This window comes from Mustela putorius, unplaced genomic scaffold (assembly GCF_011764305.1).
Source record: "Mustela putorius furo isolate JIRA1106 unplaced genomic scaffold, ASM1176430v1.1 tig00003869_pilon_pilon_pilon, whole genome shotgun sequence".
Classification (NCBI taxonomy): Eukaryota; Metazoa; Chordata; class Mammalia; order Carnivora; family Mustelidae; genus Mustela; species Mustela putorius.
The window spans coordinates 21,947,304-21,972,753 of record NW_025422021.1 but is presented as its reverse complement, the minus strand read 5'-3'; the positions used below and the strand labels follow the sequence as shown (position 1 = coordinate 21,972,753).

General features: G+C 37.6%; 1 protein-coding gene across 9 annotated transcripts in view; it reads left to right on the top strand.

Moving 5' to 3' along the window:
• The window catches only part of PKP4 (plakophilin 4), a 245,229-nt gene that overhangs the window by 164,706 nt on the left and 55,073 nt on the right, over positions 1-25,450 (top strand). For 7 of the 9 annotated variants that reach the window (XM_004743897.3, XM_004743898.3, XM_045066794.1 and 4 more), the window contains exons 4-7: positions 885-919; positions 19,922-20,053; positions 20,163-20,353; positions 23,778-24,330. In XM_004743897.3, the coding sequence (XP_004743954.1) occupies positions 885-919; positions 19,922-20,053; positions 20,163-20,353; positions 23,778-24,330 (911 nt within the window). The remainder of the gene's footprint in view (positions 1-884; positions 920-19,921; positions 20,054-20,162; positions 20,354-23,777; positions 24,331-25,450) is intronic. The other 2 variants (XM_045066796.1, XM_045066795.1) reach the window with 1 other exon arrangement.

The following is a 25,450-nucleotide window of genomic DNA, read 5'->3' as shown; positions in this document are numbered from 1 at the left end:
CAAAGATTTTGGCCAGTTTGTTTACCTGTAAAATAAAGATGATAATGTATCTATTCATAAGGTTGTTGTGAATAATATAAAGGAGATCACTGAAGTGAAGTACTTCATTAAGCAAATGTTTGATAATCCAGCCTCTTGTTCTCTTGCTCCTGTGTTCTACCACACTGTCCCTTAACACCCTGCTTTCCTGTATTTGGGGGGTGGGGAGTGTGAGGCAGAAGGGCAGGGAAGCACAGATAATGTTGGCACAAATTTATTAAAATTTAAATTTATTAAACTCTGTTAAGACACATGGCTAAAATATTCTCCCAGATTTTCAAACCTTGTATTTTTGATATATTTATTATATGACTTAAGTTTTATAAGGTAGCATTCTGTTCAAACTAAACCTATTAACTTTTGTGTGTTATAGTTTGTAGGGCTTCTTTTGAAAATAACTAAAATGAATGAAGTTCTTAACAGCCTTTCGGGTCCTTTTTGATGTGTGTATACATATAGAAGTAATTTGTGTATAATATAGATGTTCTTTTTAATGTGTATATAATTTACATAGTATCACAAAAAGCAACATAATATGTCATAAGTACGATGAATATCATAAATAGTAATACTATTTTATTTGTCTTATCCAAGGAGAATTTATGTCACTTAATAATTTGCCTTAATTTTCTAGTAGAAATAAAGTTTTGCCCCAAATTGATATGGAAGGTTAAATAGTGTCTAAAAATTAACTTAGTTAGAAGCGTAGCTTTAACTTTTGTTTGAGATTTTTACTCTTTTATGTAATAAAATGTGAAAATTAAATGTTTATGTGCAAAATAGGCCCACAGTTAAGTTTTATGACAAAGGAAGTAAATGTTCCATTTTTTTTCCCTTTTCTCTAGCTCAACTGAGAAGTCATTTCCTTGGAGATCAACAGGTATGAGTTTTTATCATATAAAAAATCTTTATGTCTTAAACACACAACAAGAACAGTTGCATAGCATGCTTTCTCAATTTACTGCCTCTTGGTGAAATAAGCCTTTACCAGTGACAATATTGAGCTACCTTGATTTGAAGTAATTCTTAGTTTACTAGATTTTTTGAACATGAAGTAGGTTTGAGTATGTCAGCTATAAAGAAAGTTCAAGCATTGGACTTCAACGTATCAATGTTATAATCACTGGACACTTTTAATATCAACTTATATTACCTAAATATTTTCTTTTCTGTCATAAGAAAGTACAGTAGTGCCCTCAAAAGTTACAGCATCATTTGGGAACGTTGGCTAATCGTTTATCTAAATCATGGTCTCTCCTTTCATAGTGTTTCCCACACTCAAGAGAAGAGTTGCCTTAAGCATTCATATTCTTTATGTATCCAGATATAAAATATATAGTAGCTTCTAATATAGTCCAGGAGCTTCTTATGTAGTCTCCTTTTTACCCCAAGTTCATTTCATAGAAAGGATGAATTACATTAAGAAGGGTGTCTGCCACTTTCACAAATATTTGATGTCTTCATACTCGCTGTTAATTCATTGTTTGTCGAGCACCTGCACCAGCGACCCAGTACTGTACACATCGCTGGTCACACAGTGATGGGCACAACACGTGCACGTTGCTGCACTTCCTGTGGCACTTATAATGGGAAGGACCATGTCATCAATATATAAATGGTAGAATGGGCCTTGAAATATAAATACTTTGACAACTTTTAAACGAGTTTTGAACTTGATTAGAACTCAAAAATCACCAAACGCCTGGTATTTCAGTTTACCAGAACCTATTATCGGGATCTTGGTGTTACTCATAGTGCATACAAGACATTCTGCTATTTTATAAAGAAGCTACTTCCAAGAATTGTAGCTTTTATTCAAACCAAAGACATACATAAAGCTACTTAGCACTAAGACTCATTAGCAGTAGTTTAATATAAAATCAGGTCACGAGATAATAATGTGGTTAGAAGCCAGAAGTATATCGCGTGGGAAACGTTGTTGTAAATGGACAACCTACTTCTGAGATAGCTTTGCAGAGAAGGTGGGACTGGAGCATAGGGTTTGATGGGTAGCCAGGCTCTGGAGAGTGCTTTGTCACTGGGCAGCAGAGGAGACAGAAATGTCACACCCAAACATTTAAAACTGGTTTGGGAGATGGTAAAATGTGGAAAGTTTAGATAGCCACATCAGTTCAAATTACAGAGATGTGTAAATACAACTCTAAATTGAACTCTCCTTTAGCTCATGGGGCAACACTGGAAATTCTCTGCACAAGAAGTCACCTGACTGAAATATTCCTCAGGAGAAATATCAGAACTGTGTAACTATTAAAAATTGATTTGAAGAATTTAAAGAAAAATGCAAAGCACACAGTAGTGCATTTGGTACTTGGTTATAGCAAAAAATTTACTACTTAATGTAAAATTCTTACAGTGCATGTAATAATGCAATAGTGCATCATTAATTTATTCCAGAGAGCCTTAAACGGTTGTCTAGCATGTAGTTGTCAATGTTTAAATATCCTTGTCCTCTTAAGTGCTTCAAGCCTAGTGGAGGTAGATAACTCTATACACTCAAAATTTGGTGGTGGTAGGAGCTGTAAAGGAAAAGTACAGGTGGATATATCATATTTACTGATATTCCCTATTTCTGGACATTTGAGCTGTTTCTAATTTTTACTGTTATAAATAACATTGTGGTAAATACCCCGTATATAAAATTATATCTGTACCTTTGATTTACTTTAGGTTAGACTTTTAGGAAATAAAATATTATTTAGAGTATATGAGCATGTTTTAAGGCTCTTGTTATGGGTAACCATGTTGCTTTCCCGAAAAGACTGTATTATTCCTCCCTCCCTTTAGGTATATAACATTGATCCTCTTGTACTTCCTCATTTGACATCATCATTTATATTTCCTTCTAGCTACAAAATACTAAAATCTCCTATACATTGCCCTTTTCTGTTGAGTGGTAGTGTCTGGTAGGCGAGAACTCTGTGCAGCCCAAGGCTGATGGCTGTCATCAGTCAGGCAGGGAAAACCCAGCCCATGCCAGGTGGTTCCACATGAGGGATTTGATTTGGGAGGTTATGGTTCAGGTGCAGGTTGCAAGGTCTGGGAGAATTGAACAGCATGCTGAAACACCCAAGAGACTGATCATACCTGCAGCTGCTACCATTTCTAGGACTGAGGGGGCAGTGGGTTAAGTGGGGTCAGGGGCGATTTCCAGCATTAGCTGGACACAGGAAGGAGATAAAGCCCAGCCAGAAGTGCTGCCTAGAGCAGAGCAGGAGAACTTCTGGCTGAGCTGAGCTGCAACAGGCAAGTGGTGGTTTCTCACTACCTAAAGCCAGCCAGGCGCAGGGTATAAATGTGTTGATTTACATACAGAGAGAATGAACTGAGATCAGGAAGGACACATAACAGAAAATATCTGGGCCCTTGGTGTCCTTTCTACCTCCCCTTCTTTCCCCTCTGGTACTTTTACTCAGTTTTAGTCATTTGACCACCACCCTCGTGATTTACTCATGAGTTAAACATAGATATATTATTATTTATGTATGTGTGTGTGTATTGTCCAAGTAGCTCCCTAAATACGATAGCACTAGGGAAATACAGCTCCAGTAATTCATCTGTCTTCAGGACAACTATATTTGTAAATCACACCTAATAACTATGTTTCATCTCTTAGTTTTGTCAGAATACACTCTTACCCAAACTCCTGTTCAGAGCTGGCAGGTTTTGCATTTACATACCCTTTTTTTCTCTTGGGGAAAGAGGAGTGTAATCTTCAACCACTGCCATCACAACTACTATTTACTCCACTTTCTATTATTTAAACTGTATTAGCCTTACTTGCGTGTTTCTTGAATTTGCCTACTTTTCAGCCATACTTAGGACATTTAAGTTGTAACTCTGGCAATAAGCTACAAAGATAAGGGTAGAAAATTGAAATTTGATTGTATGCATAAAAGTAAAATCTGATTTGTTTCATGTTTATTTTCCTCAGTAGTTAGAGATGTCTTTAGAAGTTTGACTATAAGTAAATAATGGCATAAAATGGAAGTTTTGCTGCTACTTTCCTATAAAGTTTAACAGCTATCTTCTCTTTACCACATTGCTTGCAGAGATACTAAACATAGTAGAAAAATCATCTCATTTTTAGAATTTGGCTGTCCTGGACAGAATAAGGGGCAGGGGTGGCTTAAAAGTAAAAATATATATGTATTTAAAAGGTCTTCAGTCCAGTCCATGTTTAGCTAGATCTTTTTTTTTTTTTTTTTAAGATTTTATTTACTTATTTGTCAAAGAGAGAGACAGTGAGAAAGGGAACACAAGCATGGGGAGTGAGAGAGGGAAAAGCAGACTCCCTGCTGAGCAGGGAGCCTGATGCGGGGGCTCAATCCCAGGACCCTGGGATCATGACTTGAGCCGAAGGCAGACCTTAAGGACTGAGCCACCCAGGCACCCTGTTTAGCTAGATCTTGACAAAAGTAACATATCTATTCAATTTTCTTGGTTTCTTAAATAAGAAAGGATTGCATGAAAAGATTTAGGATTCAAAGTCTCTTAATGTTCCCCATTTTTCTTTAATATTTTGAATGTTTTCCTAAATATATATATACAAAGGTAGAGAAATTATCTATATGTATATTACAAATATATTACAACTATTACATATATATTATATATTACAAATATATATTTGTAATATTTGTATATATTTATAATATTACAAATATATATTTGTAATATTTTATTTGTAATATATATAAATATATATTTGTAATATTGTAATATATATTGTCATATATATATAACAAATTTGACTTGAAAAGCTGGCATTTTAAAAGCTTTTTAGCAGTCAGGTGAATTGTTAGTGGAGCCGTGGTTTGATCAGTACCTGGGAGAGATCCTTACCTGTTCAGGTATTTTCAGGATGGTACATTCTGTTGAAACGCCAGAAATGGAGAACAGCTGCTGAATTTTGTTTTTAAATACCTAAATTACTGCAGAGTCATTTTCTAAGGAAGAGCTCAGGTATGCCCTAGGCAGAAAAGATTTCCATTGCTTGTGATTCATTTCAGCAGTATCCCTTTGCTCATTTGCTTGAGTTTGGTTGGTCAGTCATTTGGTTGATTTTTGTATGAGGGTTGGTTGGCTGTTTGAAAGTAAAAAGCCAAAGCTTTTTAAGCTTGGTGCTCAAAGAGATGACTTCCCAAAGCATGAGGAAGAACTGTCCACTCTGCAGAATATATCTGTGTCCTCAGGCTGGTTGGGAAGGAATCTTAAGGAGAAGCTTCCCCAGAAGGAATAAAGTTGTCTTGAAGCATTTATGCTTTATTGTTATCTTGCTTTACTGTTCCTCCTCTCTTCATTGTTCTGTATTTTCTAGCTTACCAGCATTACACATAAACTGTCTAAAAACATAGATGCTCATCTTTTTGTCTTTTGTGGAGAGAGTTTATCATTTTCTGTTTTGGCTCAGTCTTTTCCCTAGCCTTGCATTTCTTATAACCTTGCATTTTTGTGTTTTTTTAATGTATGTTCTGCTAAAAATGAGTGAGGAAGGAATGTTGTCTTAGTGTTCCTTCCTATTTTCTCTTTTATTAGTGTTCCATTTTCCACCAATCACATCTTCATATCTCTTAAAAATTATGCATTTGTACAATCTCTTATGTTCTGCCAGAATTTGAGGTAGCTTTTGAGAACACAGACAATAAAATAGAAGATAAACACCATAATCATGAAAATATATAATAAAGTCATAGGTAAAACCCTGAGGAAAGTGAGATGCATATACATTCCCATGTAATTATAATGTTTCATGATGGAAAATATTATACAGAGTAGCTTTTAAAAAAAAGGAAAAAAATACCTCAGGCTTACTTCTCTTTTAAAAAAAGCACACCAATTTACTCACACACACACACACGCACACAAAAACACCACCATACATAGTGTGTGTTACCTACCAGACAGAAGCTGTTGAAACCATAAATTGAGTCCTTTTGTTAAAGTGTTCATTGGTTGTTACTTAAATCCTCCAGCCATATCCTGTAAAATGAATTGTACCACAAGTCACAGTTTCACAGTTTTTCTGTTCCAGGGAAAAAATTACTAGAGTCTAGGCAGTTTCCAGTTTTAGTACTTATGTGTAAAATGAGGGGCGGGGAGCAATATGGCATTAGCAGGAGAATCCTAGCCTTCCCTCCTCACCACCACGCCACCCCCCCACCTTCCCCCCACCTTCCCTGCAGCTTAAGAGAAGGAGCCTCCTTCCAAACCCAAGCATACTGTCTGTTCCCACAGGCCAAAGAATTAGGCTCAGTTGCACTTGCGAAGTAGTCGTAAGAGCAGATATTAATGTATGTTAAATAACTGATTGGGAATTACCACTCCTAAGACAGTAAAGAAGCCAAAAGATGAGAGTCTTTCTGAAAGCAACAAGTTAGCAAAAGATGCAGGCAAATGAAAGTAAGGGGAATTTCTGGTTGACCTAGAAAGCTTTAAGGGTAAAGAGACTTGATTGAGTCTTTTATAGTAAGTAATAAGTAGGAAAGAAAATATTAATGACTTTAGTTGAGAGTTGATATTTGATAATAAATACGAAAGAGAATGAAAAAGATTGTGATAAAATAGGAATTTTAAACTGATAAGATGATTTAACATCACAGTGCCACATCCCTTTGCTGAGGAATATGTACTGGAGGGCCACAGTTCTCACACACTGTCCATTTAAATCATTGTTAGTGGTACATACTGACAGTAGTAGTTCATGTACACTACGAAATTTAAGACTTTATTGGGATTAGGTTTTGCATTTTGTTTATATATTTAAATTTTGTTCCAAAAGGAATGGACACAAGTTTCTTCCACTGTGGTGGGTTAAAACAAACAAACAAACAAAAACATAAATACCGAAGATTAAAGAGGAATGAAAGACTAGCCCTAAGTCAATTTATCTTTCTTTTTCCCCTCCATCTGAAGCAAGTAATTTACAACACAAGAAAGCATCAGCATATCAGGAGATAAGACACAGACTTAAATGGGGACACTTTCTGCCTCAGTAGAAATGTAACCGGGTTTATGAAGGCGATAGAATTGGAAGCTATATTATACATGTTCCTAAATAGGATGTTAGATTAGCAATCATGTATAAAGGACCATTATTTTATTGAGGATTTTGGATGTTATGATTTAGTGTGCCTATAAATTATACTAATGACAAAATTTCATCATACAGTCATTCCTTCCTATTTCTCTTCTAAATAACAGGAGGATACGAATTTCTGTGAAAATCAGCCAAGTTTTTCCACCCTTATTATTTCAGGCCTTTTGAGCCACACAGTCTTGATAATCTTCTTACCACAGCTACAGCACTGTAGCTTCCTGAATCACCAGTATGAAGTTTCTCTTAACGTTTAATGTTTTATTACTAAAGGCCTTCTTATATTTTACAAAAATTGAGTCTGGAAGAACTTGGAGTAAAGGTAAACATTTCCTTCTTCCCCACATCTTTCCAGATCATGGCCATCACCCACATACACACACACACACCCCCTTTGGGTTTGTTTTATTTTTAATTCAGTGAGGATATATTATACATTGTCATATGATTGGTTTTTTTCTTAACAGTATAGGAAAAACCAAACGTGTTTCTGTATCAATATGTCAATATCGGCCTCTTTTTTTAAAAAATTATTTTTATTAACATATAATGTATTATTTGCCCCAGGAGTACAGGTCTATGAATCATCAGGCTTACACATTTCACAGCACTCACCACAGCACTCACTCACAGCACTCACACCTTCACCAATGTCCATAAATGGCTGAATAGACCTGATTTAGAAAATTTATGTAAGCAGCCCCTTACTGGTAAATATTTTTTTTTTTTCCAAATTTTTCCTTCGGCAAACAGTGATATAACTTTTCTACACATTATTTTTAAGTGGAACTGCCTGGGCAAAAGTATAATGGGGCTTTTTGGGCAAATATTGTCAAATTGCCCACCAAAAATGCCTAACGATATGTGGGAGGGGTGAGTCTTTTCCTCTGCTTTCTTAGGTTAAGTCACTGCGGGTGGCCAGTGATTTAACGGACAATAGAAGAATAATCCCCAAATATTCATATACACATAGGAGCTCACGAAAGTATTTAGGCAAATATTAAATAATAATAATAAATATACTTAAATTATAAATATAATAATAGATAAAATATTTTATATACCTAACTTGATGGAGTAGAGGAAGTGGGCAGAAAAGGCTTCTGTGGGGAAAAACAAATGGGTTTCTAGGGGAACAAACAGGTATAAGAAATCTTGTGATAATGTTTGTTTATGCAGGTGCAAGTGGTCCTCCCGTTTGTTTCCTCATGCCATAAATCTCCCCAGAGAGGACCCATGGCAGCCTCACTCCCAGACGTTTCTGCTTTTTGGTGAAATAAGGGATGCTCCATGAAGGTTTCTTTCTACTTCTACTTCTACTTCTACTTCTGTTGAATCGCAAATGTCTTTAGTTTAAAATAACCTTTATGCCATCTCTCAGAGTCTGAGAGGGTCCCTGCAAATACCCATTCCCACCTATACCAATTGTTACGTCTATCAGTGCTTACTATGTTGCCAGAGTAGAGGAGTGTAAATTTTCATGAATATATAAAATTTTAATAAGTTATTAGACTTTAAAAAAGCCATTTACTTCCAGTTCCCCTATATCATAAGCTTTATTATGGACAGATTAAATAGTAAAATCACTTAAATGATTCTTAAATATTTGTTAAGTCAGAACATTACGTGAAGACCAGCATACCACTGACCATTCTTCCATTTGATTAGTTCTTATGGAAGTTAGGAATCAACCCAATCTTGGAATTTCATAACATTGTCATGTTTCCTGTCTTTCTTTTCTTTTCATATCTGGATCAAAATGATCACATACATTTTTCTGTCAACAAAAATGCAACAGCCACTACCAGAACAAGTGAAAAACAAACTTTTCTCTATGGAGGTAATCAAATACCAACACCTCATTCCAGAGGTCCCCAGCTTTGCTGTATATTCACGTCACCTGCGGAGCTGATAAGTCTGGGCCCAGAACCAGGCATCAACGGTCTTTGACGATCCCCCCATGATCCATACTACAGTCTGAGAATACTGCCTTACTCATAAGTAAATTAATCTAATTACTGGTAATAAAAGAAAAGAATTAAAAGTTTATCCTGCCAGTCCTATACAGATTATATTTTGGGATAACCAAATAACCCTGGCCATTAATAGATTTTAAAGATATCTAAAATATACCAAAGGAATTTCTGCTGATAAATGTAGAAAGGACAATAAAATTAGAAAAATCACCAATTTGCATCATCTAATGAAATAATTGATTCAAGCAAAGATTGTCAGTATATGCAGAAACCTCTGTATTCTCGATCCTGGCTGCACATTAAAACCACCTTGGGAGTTTTTAAACTGCTAATATTCAGACCTCAGCTTAGGCTGATTGAATTCGAATCCCTGGACATGGGACTCAGCAATAGTTTCCAAGCTCTACACCGACCCCTATCCCAGGCCATTACAGTACGCAAGCAAGGTTGGGAATCATTACATTAGGAGAGAGGTTGATGGTGAACTTGAAAATATGGAAAGATCAGACTACCATCGCTTGAATTGACTGACTGATCTTAACTGTTAAAGTTACAATATGACAGGACATAAAGTACACAACACCATCCATAAAGTATTCTAACCACAAAAGTTTGGCCTGAAAGTTTCTAGTTCTAACTTTGTGCTTAAAAGACATACAGAGGTTAGAGGATACGTACCTGCCACCATGAGAAACCCACACACTAATTCAGAATATGGAGCATCCTGAGTTTATTGCTGTGGTTCCCTCAGTGAGCCAAGAAAATGAAAATGAGGGCCTGAGAGCCCTTTTTAGACTTAAGGTACTAAGTAACGATCAGAGTCCAACACTATCTGTAAGTCTTATTTCAGCCTGACAAGTACAAGCCAACTGAAGAAAAATTTTTGAGACATCAGGAAAATGTGACTGTGAACTCTATGTGGTACGATGGAATAAATGTCGTTTTTTGAAGTCCGTATTTTACAGAGCTACATATGGAAGTATTTAGAGTCAAAATGATCTTATGTGAGGGATCTGTTTTAAAATTCTTTAACAGAAGAAAGGAAAAAGCAATAAATGGAGCATAAAAAGTATGGCATAATGTTGCAATAATTAAATTGGGAGGGATGCTAATTATACTTCTGTTTGTTGGGGAGGGGGGGTTGGTTAAAGATTTATTTATTTATTTTCGAGGGAAGGGAGAGAGAGCTCCAAGCAGACTCTATGCTAAACATGGAGCCTGGCACGGGGCTTGATCTCATGACCCTAAGATCGTGACCTGAGCTGAAATCAAGAGTCCGGCACTTATCCAACTGAGCCATCCAGGCACCCCTTCTCTCTCTCCTTTTATGTTTGAAAACTTTAATTCTAAAAAGCTTAAATACAAATTCTTTAAACAAAGGGTTCAGCATATTGGGGGTTAAAACAGTACATCACACTGACACATGCTAAGTCCAGCCGGTTGTTGGCCATACTGCCAGTGTGAGCCATGACACAGATGAATGCAGTATGAGATGACAGTTTCCAGCCAGTAGACATGATTTAATGTCTGTTTTCCACACTGGTGGGATTTTGTTAAATGAATCCTAATTTAAGCCGAGTTACCTCTGCTGTGCTGGACATCAGCCTCTCTGCTAGTTTAGAACTCTGCACTTACCGCTGTGTTTGTGCAGGTTCTAGGCCGCTTCACTGTACACATCATAGCTGCAGATACTTTCGCAGCATAACTAGTTAGCCATAAGGCGGTTGTGCTGTAAAAGATAAAGCTATGGGAAAAAAAGAGATTCATTCAAAGGACATAATGAAATAAGAAAAATGAGTAGCAAAATGTAGAAGACTATTGCAAAGGGCAAAATATTTGAGTACGTTCAAAACGTATATTGTAGAGTCCTAGCAATACTGCTTCTATATTGCAGATTGGATCCCAGCATTTATCTTCAAATCTCTGGTTGATAGCATTATACACTTTGGCTTGCTGATGTGTCTCCGTGTTTGGCATCACATTTTCTCTGTTTTCTTCATTAGGAGAGGCATCAGGTTTCAAATACTAGAATACATCTTTGAACCTGAATTTTGTGTTGTGCTGTGATAAGGCTTCTACGCTGTTGTTTGTTCTTGGCATACTTTCACATGTCCATTGATAGATGTCCCAAAGTTGTGTGCGAAAAGTGGGCTCAGAACTCTGCACCACTATATAGACTATTATGAGGGCTTAAGATTTAATTTAAATAAAAAATAAGAGTACTACATCAATAAAGAAAAAACAAATTGTCAACCAGGTTTTTTTTTAATTATCTTGTATGGCAAACTTGGCTCACAGCCAGTTAGTGACACAGCAAAAGTGTGTTGAAATTGCTTATGGTAAAGTAATCTGTAGCAAAGATGCTTATAGTGAAAAGACTGGACAGAGTATGGGCATGGGTGGCAAGCACCAAATAAGAATGTTAGCATTTTGCTTTAGCAAATATGTATCTGAATGTTCCTACACCATTTACTCATACTTTATGGGGATGTATGTTACACATCCCCGTAAGACTTAAATACACTGAATTAGGGCTTTTTTTAGAGAAAGAGAGCACAGGCACAGGATGAGGGACAGGAAGATGGAGGGAGAGAATCTTAAGTAGGCTCAGTGCTCAACACAGAGCTCAACACAGGGCTCGATCTCACGACCCTTAGATCATGACCTGATCCAAAATTAAGAGCCAGACACTTTGCTTTACCAACTGAGCCGCCCAGGTGCCTGGTGGGGTAGGACTTTGTATTAAAATTGCATATCCGGGACACCTGGGTGGCTCAGTTGGTTAGGCGTCTGCCTTCAGCTCGGGTCATGGTCTCAGGGTCCTGGGATCGAGTCCCACATTGGGCTCCCTGCTCACCGGGGAGCCTACTTCTCCCTCTCCCTCTGCTGCTCCACCTGCTTGTGTACTCACTCTCTCTCTCTGACATATAAATAAATAAAATCTTAAAAAATAAAATCACATATCCAGTGTTAGCTTCTAACATTTTATGTTTAATTTAAACATTTTAAACAAATATTTAAGTGTTTTTCTCTCTTAGTGATATGTGAACAAATATTCTATTAACTGCCTAAAATAAAATAGAAAGTATCAAGTTTAAAAGCTCCTTTTCCTATTACCACCTCCTCAACACACAGAGCCACATACTTCCTCAGTTTACAGCTGTTGCTTGCTTTGGGAAATGTCAGAAAGGCTACCATCTGTAACCCCACATTTCATTCCTAAGCCAGAGTTAGTCTGCATTTAGCTCGACCGTTATAATCTATACCAAAAAAGATAGCCCAATAGAAAACCACAGTAAAACCTAGTTTTAGAAGACCTTTTCTATTCTTTTTGATAGGAATATCATTTTACCCTTACAGATTTCTATGGGTTTTGTTTTGTTTTGTTTTGTTTTAAAGAAGTTTTCTTGGGGCACCTAGGTTGCTCAGTTGGCTAAGCACCTGCCCTTGGCTTAGGTGACCCAGTCCTGAGCGAAGCTCTCTGCTCAGGCAGAAATATGCTTGTCCCTTTCCCGCTGCCCCCCACCACCTCTTCTCCCCCTCCTCCCTTACTCTCCACCCTCCCCTTCCCCGCCCGCTGCTAATGCTCTCTCTTGGGTAAATAAATAAAATCTTTTTTAAAAAAAGCTTTTCTTGGCTTTTGTTTTGGGGGGGGGGTTTTGTTTAGTTTTAGCAGAGGGTATCTGTCTTGTATCATCTACTATCAAATATACACTTTTCTATATTTGGTAACATTATTTTGCCCTAAAATGAAGTGTATCTTTGAATTTGAATGATTTTTGAGCACTTATATTCCATAGATCACTGATTTTTTTACATCACAGAAAATCCTTGATTCTTTTTTAGCTTTCTCTGTAGGAAGCAAGAGGCCCGTGGCCTTTTATGATCACCTACTTGTAAACTCGGTGTTGGAAACTTGACATGTGTGATCTATTTCTTTTCGTCTTTATAGTTCTAAACTCCTTATTTTTCTAGTTTTCCTCTTACATGTATAAATGCTTTATGGTAAGTGTAACACCTGCATTTTAATTGATGCCTGGACTCAAAATACTCAAAATTGATAAATACTCATTTTAATATGACTATTTGCAGAAAGACCTTTTTTTCTAATGATTATTTTTTAATCATTTTGTATTTCTGAACAGAATTCAGGAATTTTAAAATATTATGAAGAAGAGATCTCTCTGGTGACATATAAAACTATAAAATACTTTTAGATTTGCATTATAGAAATTAAATAAAGTGCTTTATACCAGCTTATGCAGAAACTAAGTTTGCTTAAGCCACAAAATTGAATTCAGACTGATAAGCTTTTACAGTGGTTTTTAAGGCAGGCTAATTGATGTTTAGAGCAAAGTTTAAAGTGAACTAGAAGATACTTCATTAATGGTTTCCATTTTCCAAGGCTTTTCACTGAACATTTTCTAGATGAGTAAAATTTTTAGAGCCACTGTCACAATATTTTAAAAGATAGCATAAGTATGTATAAGATCCAAGAATCTAGATACACTCAAGAGAACCAGACAAGAAATAGTTCAGTAAACAAGAGCTTCTGCCCATTCTTGCAGGTTTTAACTTATTTTAAAGCCCAGCTCTTAGAGGATATCATGTGTAAATAGTAATTGATATTTTGAGTCCATACACCCCACATATCTATGATCTTAAGTTATTAGTCAATGTCTATCTGTGTCTTCTGTGAATCAGAGAATGTTTTCATGGTTCATGTTTCCATTACCCTATTCACATTTCTACTCAGCAACAGTATTTCCCAATCATCTCATTTCCTCCAGTAATTGGGTTACCTACTGTAGAAGTGAATCTTGTACATCGAAGAAGTTACTGAAGAGGAGAAGTCTTCAAGGCCATCATCCATGTTCTCTTCCAGAATTTGGAATAGAGCTTTACTTCTTAGCCATAGAAGGCACTGGAAAATTGTTATAGCTTTGTGGAATATAGACTCCCTCCTGAACCTGTCGCCCTACAAGAAGCCAGAATACCAGAGCCAAACAGGAAGTTGAATCCCCATAAGACAAAACTAAAAAAAAAAAAAAGACAAAATTTTCTACTCATATTTTCATAAAGTGTTGCCACTCAGAGTATGAAAGCCTAACCTCAACTCACAGGCCAAAGTTGGAAGAAAAGAGAGCTACTCAATTCCCTTAACTGTCAAAGACAGCATCATCTGCCTTAACACTGCATTCTATTACCATCCCAGGAGTCCTGCCAAAACTCACACTGCACTATCTTTTATGTAAGGGCAAACCTTTAAACACCATAGCAACTCAGAACAGGCACAAACAAGAAGAATCTAGCAAAAAGTTATAATATGCTGGACTGTGAAAGACTAGTTACAGAGTTGTATATACTTAAAATCTCCTTACTGATCTCTAGGTTCCTGTTTCCATGGTGATTTAACACATAGTATAGACCTCCATTTCATATACCATAAACAGTAAGACACAGAGATTAACAAAGCAGAGCAATTTCAGTAATTTCAGGTTATTTAGAGAGACCTTGGTCTGTTTGCTGAGCCTATTTTCAATGCACACTTGGTGTGTATTTGGGAGATAAATCATAGTACACTTTGTGTTTTATCTTTCAGTGTGAGCTTAATGGTGGATAATACATGAGATATATGTAGCCCTACAGCATTAGTGTCCTTTACTGCCTAGTATTTTCTTAGCGCAGCCTTCTGCTTTTTCTAATTAATTGCCCTTGTTTAGGTGATTTGGGGGCACTCAGATGAAATGTAGCAGGCAAGAAGGACCCTGGTTCCAATAATCTCCCATTCACAAAACATACATGGAGATTATTTCATCTGAAATAATGAAAATGAATGTTAATAATGAAAGAATGTTAAAGTTCCATATTCTTAGACATGCATTTTCATAGAAGATGCTAATTTGATGTTTGAAAATGCCCCCTAAAATATTTCTGATGTTCCACAAAACATGTTTGTGAAAAAGTAACACATATTCTTAAAGTACACAGATGAAAGAAGTAGCATAGACATTCTGTTTTCCATTTTTTTTAAACTTTAAACTTATTTTTTCAGTGTTCCAAGATTCATTGTTTATGCGTCACACCCAGTGCTCCATGAAATACGTGCCCTCCTTAGTATCACTACCATGTTCACCGAACCCCCCACTCCCCTCCCCTCCAAAACCCTTAGTTTGTTTCTCAGAGTCCACAGTCTCTCATGGTTCGTCTCCCCCTCTGATTTCCCCCATCTCACTCCTCTCCATCTCCCCATGTCCTCTGTGTTATTTCTTATGCTCCACAAGTAAGTGAAACCATATGACAACTGACTCTCTCTGCTTGACTTATTTCACTCACCATAATCTCTTCCACTCCCATCCATGTTGATACAAAAGTTAGATATTTATCCTAACTGATGGAGGCATAATACTCCATAGTATATATGGACCATATCTTCTTTATCCATTCGTCTGTTGAAGGGCATCTTGGCTCTTGCTACAGTTTGGTGACTGTGGCCATTGGTGCTATGAACATTGGGGTGCAGGGCGCCTAGGTGGCTCAGTTGTTAAGTGTCTGCCTTTGGCTCAGGCCATGATCCCAGGGTCCTGGGTTTGAGTCCCACATTGGGCTCCCTGCTCAACAGGAAGCTTGCTTTTCCCTCTCCCACTCCCCCTGCTTGTGTTCCCTCTCTCACTGTGTATCTCTCTGTCAAATAAGTAATAAAATCTTTAAAAAAAAATAATAAAGTGAACATTGGGGTACAGATGGCCCTTCTTTTTGCTACATCTGTATCTATGGGGTAAATACCCAGTAGGGCAATTGCAGAGTCATAGAGAAGCTCTATTTTTAATTTCTTAAGGAATCTCCACACTGTTTTCCAGAGTGGCTGCACCAACTTGCATTCCCACCAACAGTGCAAGAGGGTTCCCCTTTCTCCATATCCCCTCCAATACACGTTGTTTACTGTCTTGTTGATTTTGGCCCTTCTACCTGGTGGTAGGTGGTATCTCAATGTGGTTTTTTATTTGAATCTCCCTGATTGCTAATGATTATGAACATTTTTTCATGTGTCTGTTAGCCATTTGTATGTCTTGCTTGGAAAAGTGTCTGTTCTCCATTTGCCATTTTTGTTCATCAAAACGTCTCTCAGTTTCATGTTCTCATTTTGCTAAATCACAACATGCCAGGTATTTCACTCTAGTTTATGGCAGTGATCCTGAAGTGATCCCATCTTGTAAGACTGGTTTCTCTGGTAAATTTGACTAGTGTCTTATTTTATTTCTGATAGCACTTATTTTTAAAAGACATTAATTTTAAAGTAAGACTACATAAATAATACATAGTTAATAATTTTGAACCTTTCCCTACTACAATAAGAATACCTTCTACAATGATGGGGAACTGGGCCCTCTTACTAATAACAACCATGTGTGTATATATTTATTTGTGTGTAATTTGGGAATTACAAGTTGTCAAGAAAACAGTAAATAATAGTAAAACAGTATGAAAATGATTTAACTTTCTTTTAATGATTGAGAAGAGATACCAATATCTTTTTGTCTTTGCTGATATATATTACCATTGGGCTTCAATTATAGAAGTAGAAAAATGACCAAAGACCCCTTGATAGTTTAGAATTGGTTGCTTTGTAGCTGATTAATATGTAAATATATCATAGTTATAATATAAATACATATTTATCAACTTTTTTAAAACTTTAACTTCAGTGTTTACTTAAAAATAGGGGCAGTGCCTGGGTGGCTTGGTCAGTGGAATGGCAGCTTATGATGTTGGGGTTGTGGGCTTAAGCCCCACACTGGGTGTAGGGATTACTTAAAAATAAAAAAATTTTTAAAAAGAAATAAAATTTAGACCCTGTTCTCTAAATAACTCAGGTATTTAAATCGTCAAATTAGATTTGGAGGACATGAGAATTTAGTATTTTAGTGTTCTAGTTACCATCTCACTGTCCTTTTCCATGTTCTATTTTTTTTTGAGTTCTTACATTTAAAAGTATAAGAAACGGGTTCCGGGGTAGCTTGGTTAAGCATCCCACTATGGATAGTGGCTCAGGTCATGATCTCAGAGTTGTGGGATCGAGCCCCACATAGGACTGTGCATCCAGCAGGGAGTCTAAGATTCTCTCTCCCCCTCTCCCTCTGCTCCTCTCTTTCTCTCAAATAAATAAATCTTTAAAAGTATAAGAAATGGATACTAATATTTAAAGAGGGTACATGGTTGTGTTACTTTCAGGGTAATTTTGTTTATTTTGTTTATTTTTGTATTTTTTGAGATACTAATTCTGTTAATTAGGGTGGCCAGTGTGGAATCCTGTACCCCACAATTTGTGCTTGATCTGTTTAAGATTATTTATTTTAAATAGCTTCTCTTAAAGAAGAGTTTAAATGAGCACAGTTGTTTGTCACACGATTTGTGAAGAACTGTTCCACTGGATGAGGAGACACAATTGCTGAGGTACAAATCTTTTAGGGGCCTCTTTCTCTTTTCCTATTTAAATACTAGTTTCTAATAGAAACTAGAGAAAAAAGAGAAAAAAGAGGCATGCCTGGACGCTAATGGGTTTTGGTTTCCATGGTGATAAGTTTTCAGCTCCTGACACTGCATGCCACCTGGTGTTTCCAGGCAGAAAGCTTTGATGTATTGGTGTCCCATGTTTTAATCTTGTACTAAAGCTGAAGCTAAGAACTATCTAAACCTCTTTTTCTTTTAAAAAATGGTACGTTTTCCACGTAGGAGAAGTCTTGGAGCTCCCACAGGGGTGCTTCCATATCTCCAGAGGGTTGTCGTTTCACAGTCGATGTGTCAGAGCTCCATTTTGGATGAAGTCAAGGTAGACTGGGGCACAGCCCTGCTGTCCGGCTGTCCCTCATGTCGCTATTCCCTGGCACACAAACTCCACAAATACTCTAGTAGCCTAGCAAAGTACGTATTTTCCGTAGTCCTTCATAGCATTTCAGCCAGAAGTGCTACATAAGAATAAGTAGAACCCAAGTTTGTAACAGGAGACTTACGAATGAAGCAGATCACTCCCTAGGATCATCAGCCTGACAGAGCCTCAGATCAGGTTTCAGTGTGTACCAAGGAAACCATATACAATCTGTGATCTTTATGGAAATTCCAAACTTCAGAATTCAGAACTGTCACAGAACTCTACCACTAGAAGTGTACTGTCAAATAATAAATCAAGAGGCAGGTTGTTAAAAACCTATATTAAGAATGTCAGTGAATCTTTCTGGAGGCGAGGGAACAAAACCTTGGATTGAATTCAGTGTCAGGCTTAAAGGTTTAGAATGCAGCGGGGCTCCCAGCTCTCCTATAAAACTTGTATTTACTTTCCAAACTAGCTTAATCAGCATTGCCTACAAGTTTTACTTTGCTTTGCATAGATAAACTTTATTGAACATAATAAAGCCACAGCACAGTGCCAGGTGTGAATCCACACTCAATAACGAGAAGCTGCTCTTCTTACCTGGGAATTTATTCGACAAATACTTACCAGTCACCTACGGAGTACAATGTACCTATCACAGGCACTAAAGACATAACACAAACAGACCAGATAAAAGTCCCTGCTGGCGCTAAGCTTACACGCTAGTGGCGAGAGTTTACATGTGGTAAAGAAGGGGCAAGCTTTACTTCCTATAGGAAATTTTTCCTCAGCTCCTTTCCCCCAGATGCTCCTGTGTCTCCCACACACACCTGTCTTTTCCCATAGCTGCATCATTCTTAGAGCCTTAAGAAGTAGTTAAAGGAAGAAAGAAAGGAAAGACAAATGAAAACAGTGAAATCCTTAGGGGACTCAAAATGTGATAAGGACTTTATGTAAAGCTTCGAAGAGATCCTGAAGCAGCATTCCTGAAAAAAATGTTTGTTAGCAACCTGAAGGTTAAGTTTGAGGAAGAGACTTCTGAAGATAATCAGAAGATGGGCAAATATATTTTGAAGAAATAGAGAAAAGAGGTCACATTTGAATGGAAATGGGGCAAGATTGTGTGATTTACACCACCCCAATTTAAGCATACAAAACAGATGTCGGAGATAGGGAGGGGGATAAATAGTTTTGTTTTTAAGATCAAGAGGACAAAATGACACAGTTGAAAGTAAAATAAGGTAGTGGGAGAGACAGATTCGGAGTGGGGAAACAAGAATCAGGTTTAGATATGTCTATATTGATTCAGAAAAAGACTAAAAAGAGTAAGGTAAGCAAATAGATAAAAAATTAAAATTTCCATCATTTGTAACTCTGAGAACACCATACAGAGTTCCATTGATTTTAGATAACATGAAATAAAACATAAAGCCCTAACTCTGCCTTCAGAGATTTCATTACCAAGCTCAATAATATAAACACCATGCAAGGTTTGTTTGTTTGGTTTTTTTTTTTTTTCAAACATTTGGAGGTATGGAGGATCCTTTATTAAACACTTAGCCACCATCCCTACCCTGAGTCTTCCTCTTGGAAGAAGTCACTTGAGAGGTGAGTTTTTCAAGGAGAAACAAGGTCAGCTTTCAGATTTTAATTTCCTATAATATATAAGTTAACTTTGGGTGGTAATCAGGATGAAAAATTGTCATGAAATTTATAAATTTTATTAATTAATAATTAAACATTAATAAAATGAGTATATGAAACACTCATATAAAAAGAGACTAAATGATTGTGCAGTTTACAATGAAAATGGTATAGTATTAACATGTAGATTATAAGAAGTTACAAATATCTGAACCTTTATAGCAAGTTTTGATGTAATACTGTCATTAGATTTAGCTGATTAAACTTATCTTCTTACAGATGTGCCAAATACTGGTGTAAACAAACCTAGAGTTTCTGACGCTGTCCACCCCAACAACTATCTCATCAGGACAGAGCCAGAACAGGGGACCCTCTATTCACCAGAACAGACATCTCTTCATGAAAGTGAGGGTCTGTTGTATTATCTTTTAAGTATCGATTTGCTTTTAATTTGTGCTATTTGAAAATGAGCATCAGAAGTGTAAAATAAACATATTTCCTGCTGGTTTCATTCCTTCAGGATCATTGGGTAACTCAAGAAGTTCAACACAAATGAATTCTTATTCTGACAGTGGATACCAGGAAGCAGGGAGTTTCCACAACAGCCAGAATTTGAGTAAAGCAGAAAATAGACCACAGCATTCATTCATAGGATCAACTAATAACCATTTGGTGAGGAATTCAAGAGCTGAAGGACAAACACTGGTTCAGGTAAGCCAAGCACATCGAGAGCCTTGTGAAGAAATAGCCTCCTAACCAAATATCTGTTGTAAGTATTCTGTATTAGATGTAAAATCAGTTCGTACAGTTCTGATCTTATAGAATGGACAAAGTAGTAGAATCATTTTAACACTATTCAGGTCTGTGATATTTAAAAAAAAAAAAATCTTGTAGGAATTATTTATTAGCTCCAATTAATGAATTCAGACAAATTCCAGATACGGGAGAATAATTTTTTTTAGAAGAAGCAAGTTTGGCATGGAAGGAAGAGTCCAGGGCAGGAGTATGGGAAAACTGGGTGGATCATTGTAGTACCTCTAGGGGTTGTGTGTTCCTGAAAATGCTAGAGCTACAATATGTTCTAGAGAATCCAGAGGGCAGAACATGCCTAAATAAAATGGAACTGGCCTATTCCACCCAAAGTTTTTTGCCTTCACCTTTGGAATTGTTCCCTGAAATCACAATTCTTTGTTAGAATGTAGTTACTCTTGGGTGCTTGGGAGGCTCAGTGGGTTAAGCCTCTGCCTTTGGCTCAGGTCATGATCTCAGGGTCCTGGGACCAAGCCCACATCCAGCTCTCTGCTCATCGGGGAGCCTGCTTCCCCCTCTCTCTCTCTGCCTGCCTCTCTGCCTACTTGTGATCGCTCTCTTTGTCAAATAAATAAATAAAATCTTTAAAAAAGAAAAAAGATTGTATATTTTCTTGTCTATGGAAGATTATCATATGCAAGTGTAGCCATTCTGTTAAGTTAGGATTTTCTAACTTGTTGGTCAAAAAATAAGACAGCCTATGTACATGTTGACAAAGACTCCTTAGCTCCTCCCCCACTGCCACTTCATTCACATCAGTCCACTAGCATGGACCAGAATTAATGGAAGCAGTAGGATCCTGAGTGAAAGTAACCAGTGAGAATGACAATCTGTCCAGGTACCCCACTGATTTCTGTGGAGCTGAAAAATGGCAAGATCATCCAAGGAGTTAGGCAGCCACTAATCTGATGATGATGTAATAGAGGAAGCCCTACAGGTAAAACCACAGTGGACCAGGCTTTCCATGCCGAAGGAGAAACACAAGAGGGCTTTGGCACTTTGGCTCAACAATATAGAAGAAAAATTTTTTCTAATGGATTTCATTTTTTTTTTTAAGATTTCATTTATTTATTTGAGAGAAAATGAGAGGGGAGAGGTCAGAGGGAGAAGCAGACTCCCTACCAAGCAGGGAGCCCAATGTGAGACTAATCCCGAGACTCCAGGATCATGACCCGAGCCAAAGGCAGTTGCTTAACCAACTGAGCCACCCAAGCGCCCAGAAATTTTTAAGTAATGAGAAACATTTCTGTATTAAAACAAAAATAAATACAGCTCATGAATTTTTTTTCTTGTCCAATCATCATGTTCCTATTGCATGCATTTTTAAGCAAAGCCACACCCCCAGTCCTGAGAGTATACATTTATTCCTTTAATGATAGGGATGCTCTGGACTAAGTGCTTACAGGAATTTATCTGCTTAGGTGAATTTTTATGTTGGCTGGTTTGGTCACACTTTAGAATAGTAATGATCTTAACTACAAAAATTTGTCCTCCCCTCCCCCAAAAGTGGGCATGTTACCTCTTTTTTCTCAACTTACGGTAAGCTGATTTCGTTCCTAGAGCTGAAGAATTAGGTTGCAAGGGGGTCTCTGAAATCTCTTGATTTGCATGTAGTCTGGGCAACACATTTCTAGCTCTTAGACCAAGTATCCCATTTTGGTAGGAAATCGCTCATATGTGTGATCTTCTTAACTTATTTTTAACACTATTTCTAAACGCTGAGCACAGATTTTAACTTTCCAACTGTCTACTCATTTGCAAACTCCCTCTTTCTTGCCTTGTTGTTTTATTTACCATCGCTTTCCCACCCCAGATCTTCTCTCCATGGCTGTTGCCCTCCCAGAGTTGTTGAGTTTGAGCACGCATAGGTCTGCTTGCTTGTCTTCACAAGACAAAGCATTCTTCCTCTTAATGACATCTAAGAGTGTACAGAGTCCTTGCCTTATTCCAGTTTGTCCTTTTAGTGTCCTAATTAAAGGTGAGAGGGGGTTGGTGTGAACTGTACTCCAGTAGCCTAGTCCTGGGCTTGCAGCTCAGCACCCTGCTATCAGATCCTAGGCCTGTTCCTCTCAGGCCAGTGCCCCAGTCCAGCCAACATCCCTCAATGTGCTGCATCAAGAAAGGCCTCTGAGACCTAGTGTTTGCAGGAGTATGCAGATTCATAGTAGGACCATCCATAGCAGAAATGTTCTTCATTTCTCATTCTGGTCTTTTCCAGCTGGCTAGCCAAGAACCCACCAGAGACTTTGAGCATTCCTCCTGCTGCAGCAGACTTTGGGGTACTTTTTTGCATCTCTTTAAATCCACCAGCTAAAGTTAAGAGCTCATACATCAAAGGAGGTAGAAAGAAATACCCAAAATGACCAGGAGCCACGCCTGAGCCAAAAGAAGAGAAATTGGCTGTGCAACCAAGCTGTCCCTTGAGAGTAGATAAACAGGAGAGCTTTGGACCCAGGTCCTATGCAAACATTCATTTATTCCACATTGAGAGAACATTCCTTTTGTTAATGGGGCCAGTCCATAAAGATGAGTAAATTATAGACAGTCCTGTAACTACATTTAGATTGATGCATTCAAATTTTGTTTTGTTTTGTTTTGTTTTACATAAATGCATTACCTTGGCCAAAATTTTACTCACAGGGCACAAAATAAAGTAGATTGTCCCAGTGACCCTTTACACTTGCGGTACAGCATATTTTTTATTATAGTATAATTAACATACACTGTTATATTAGTTTTAGATGTACCATAGAGCAATTCAACAATTCTATTGCTCAGTGCTCATCACTATGAGTGTTTTCTTAATTCCCTTTATCTGATCATTTCACCCATCCCCCGACCTGCCTCCCCTCTGGGAACCACCAGTTTGTTCTCTGTATTAGAAGTCTGTTTTTAATTCCGTTGTCTTGTTTTTCTTTGTTCCTTCATTTGTTTCTTCAGTTCTGTGTGAGTGAAATCATATGGTATTTGTCTTTCTGTCTTATTTCACTTAGCATCGAATACAACATCTTACCTGTTATGAAAAATGCATAGGCAAGAGGGTAAAATATATAAAGACGAAAGAAAAAGGAATATTAAGTATTCTTCAGATCTCTCTTTACTAGTTGGTTTTTAGTATTATGAAGGGGAAAAGATAGAGGTTAAACTACCAAGAAAAGGTAGACCAAGTAAACCACAATAAGGACAAATGCCCAGCTCTAAAGCATAAAAAGGGGAAAACCGTGAAATCACATTCTTTAGTGAGCTATGTGCATTTTGTTTCTGTAATGACAGTGGACACAAAACCCTGGATAAACCCGTTCTCTTTTCTCCCCCCTTTCATCAGCCGTCAGTAGCCAATCGGGCCATGAGAAGAGTTAGTTCAGTTCCATCTAGAGCACAGTCTCCTTCTTATGTTATCAGCACAGGCGTGTCTCCTTCAAGGGGGTCACTGAGAACTTCTCTGGGTAGTGGATTTGGCTCTCCATCAGTGACCGACTCCCGACCACTGAACCCCAGTGCATACTCTTCCACCACGTTACCTGCTCAGCGGGCAGCCTCTCCATACGCCACACAGAGACCCGCCTCCCCAACAGCTATACGTCGGATTGGGTCAGTCACCTCCCGGCAGACCTCCAATCCCAACGGACCAACCCCTCAGTACCAAACTACCGCCAGAGTAGGGTCCCCGCTGACCCTGATGGATGCACAGACTCGAGTAGCTTCCCCATCCCAAGGCCAGGTGGGGTCGTCGTCCCCCAAACGCTCAGGGATGACCGCCGTACCACAACATCTGGGACCTTCACTGCAAAGGACTGTTCACGACATGGAACAATTTGGACAGCAGCAGTATGAAATCTACGAAAGAATGGTTCCACCTCGCCCAGACAGCCTGACAGGTGAGTGCAAGGCGACAACACTGCATAAAGCCCAGGGAGGAAGCCTTGTGCGCAGTTGTGCCATCGGAGCTGAAACAGAGCACGATGAAGTGGGAAAAACTCATGTTTTTCTCTCAAAGTTTACATTGCTGACGTCAGGCTGACTTCTTTCAAGCTCTAATTCTTAATGCATGAAAGTGTGTACATTTCTATCAGCCAGAAATCTTTTTTCACAAGGAATACACTCTTCCCTCCCCCAATATTAGGATATGAAAAGTATGTTTTTGCATTGTAGAAGCACTGGTTGGAATTTTAAGCTGTTTGTTGGGTTTGGGTTTTGTTTTTTAATGAGAGTTTCACCAGCTAAGCTTACCCCTCTCCAAACCCCTAAGTTTTGTTAAAAGATGGTATCAGAATATCTCTTGAGATAGTGAGCTTTTTTTTTTTTTTAAGAAATGCTTTAATGTTATACGATATGGATTTTTCTCACCAACTGCCTTGATTTTAGCTTCGCGACAGGAAATTCACAAAGCTCCCATGATTACCTTCAAATGCCACTCGGATTAAATCAGAAAGACATCAGGAAGGTGCCTGATATTACAGCCATTTCCTTCTGGGTATTTTCATGGAGGGTTTCCCACATAATGTATAGACATTGTTCTTTTTATCAAAATGAAACTTACCTTTAGTTAGTGTTTTAAGTTACAAGTGTTTAAAGTAACATATAAACACTGGGGGAAAATTAAAGCTCTGTAAGAAAATATGGAATGCAGAGTGAAAATCTCAAGCTCCTCTACTCTCACCCAGTCCCACCCGCCAGTGTATGTGTCTGTGTTCACATGTGTAAGTATATATATATTGCATACACATGTGAACACATTGTTTTTTATACTGATGGGAATTCTACTATATATTTATATACCTTATACATCTAGAAGTATGTGTAATATACTTATCTTCTTTTTTAATATGTCTGAGAGCTCCATTGTGTCAGTAGATGCCTAGGGCCCCAATTTTTATAGATGTATTATAATTAATTTAATCTCTTCCTTATTAATGAACATTTAGGTGGATTTTCATTTTTAGATATTAGAGACAATGCAGTATATATTGTTAGTTCTATATTGTTCTGGCATATTTT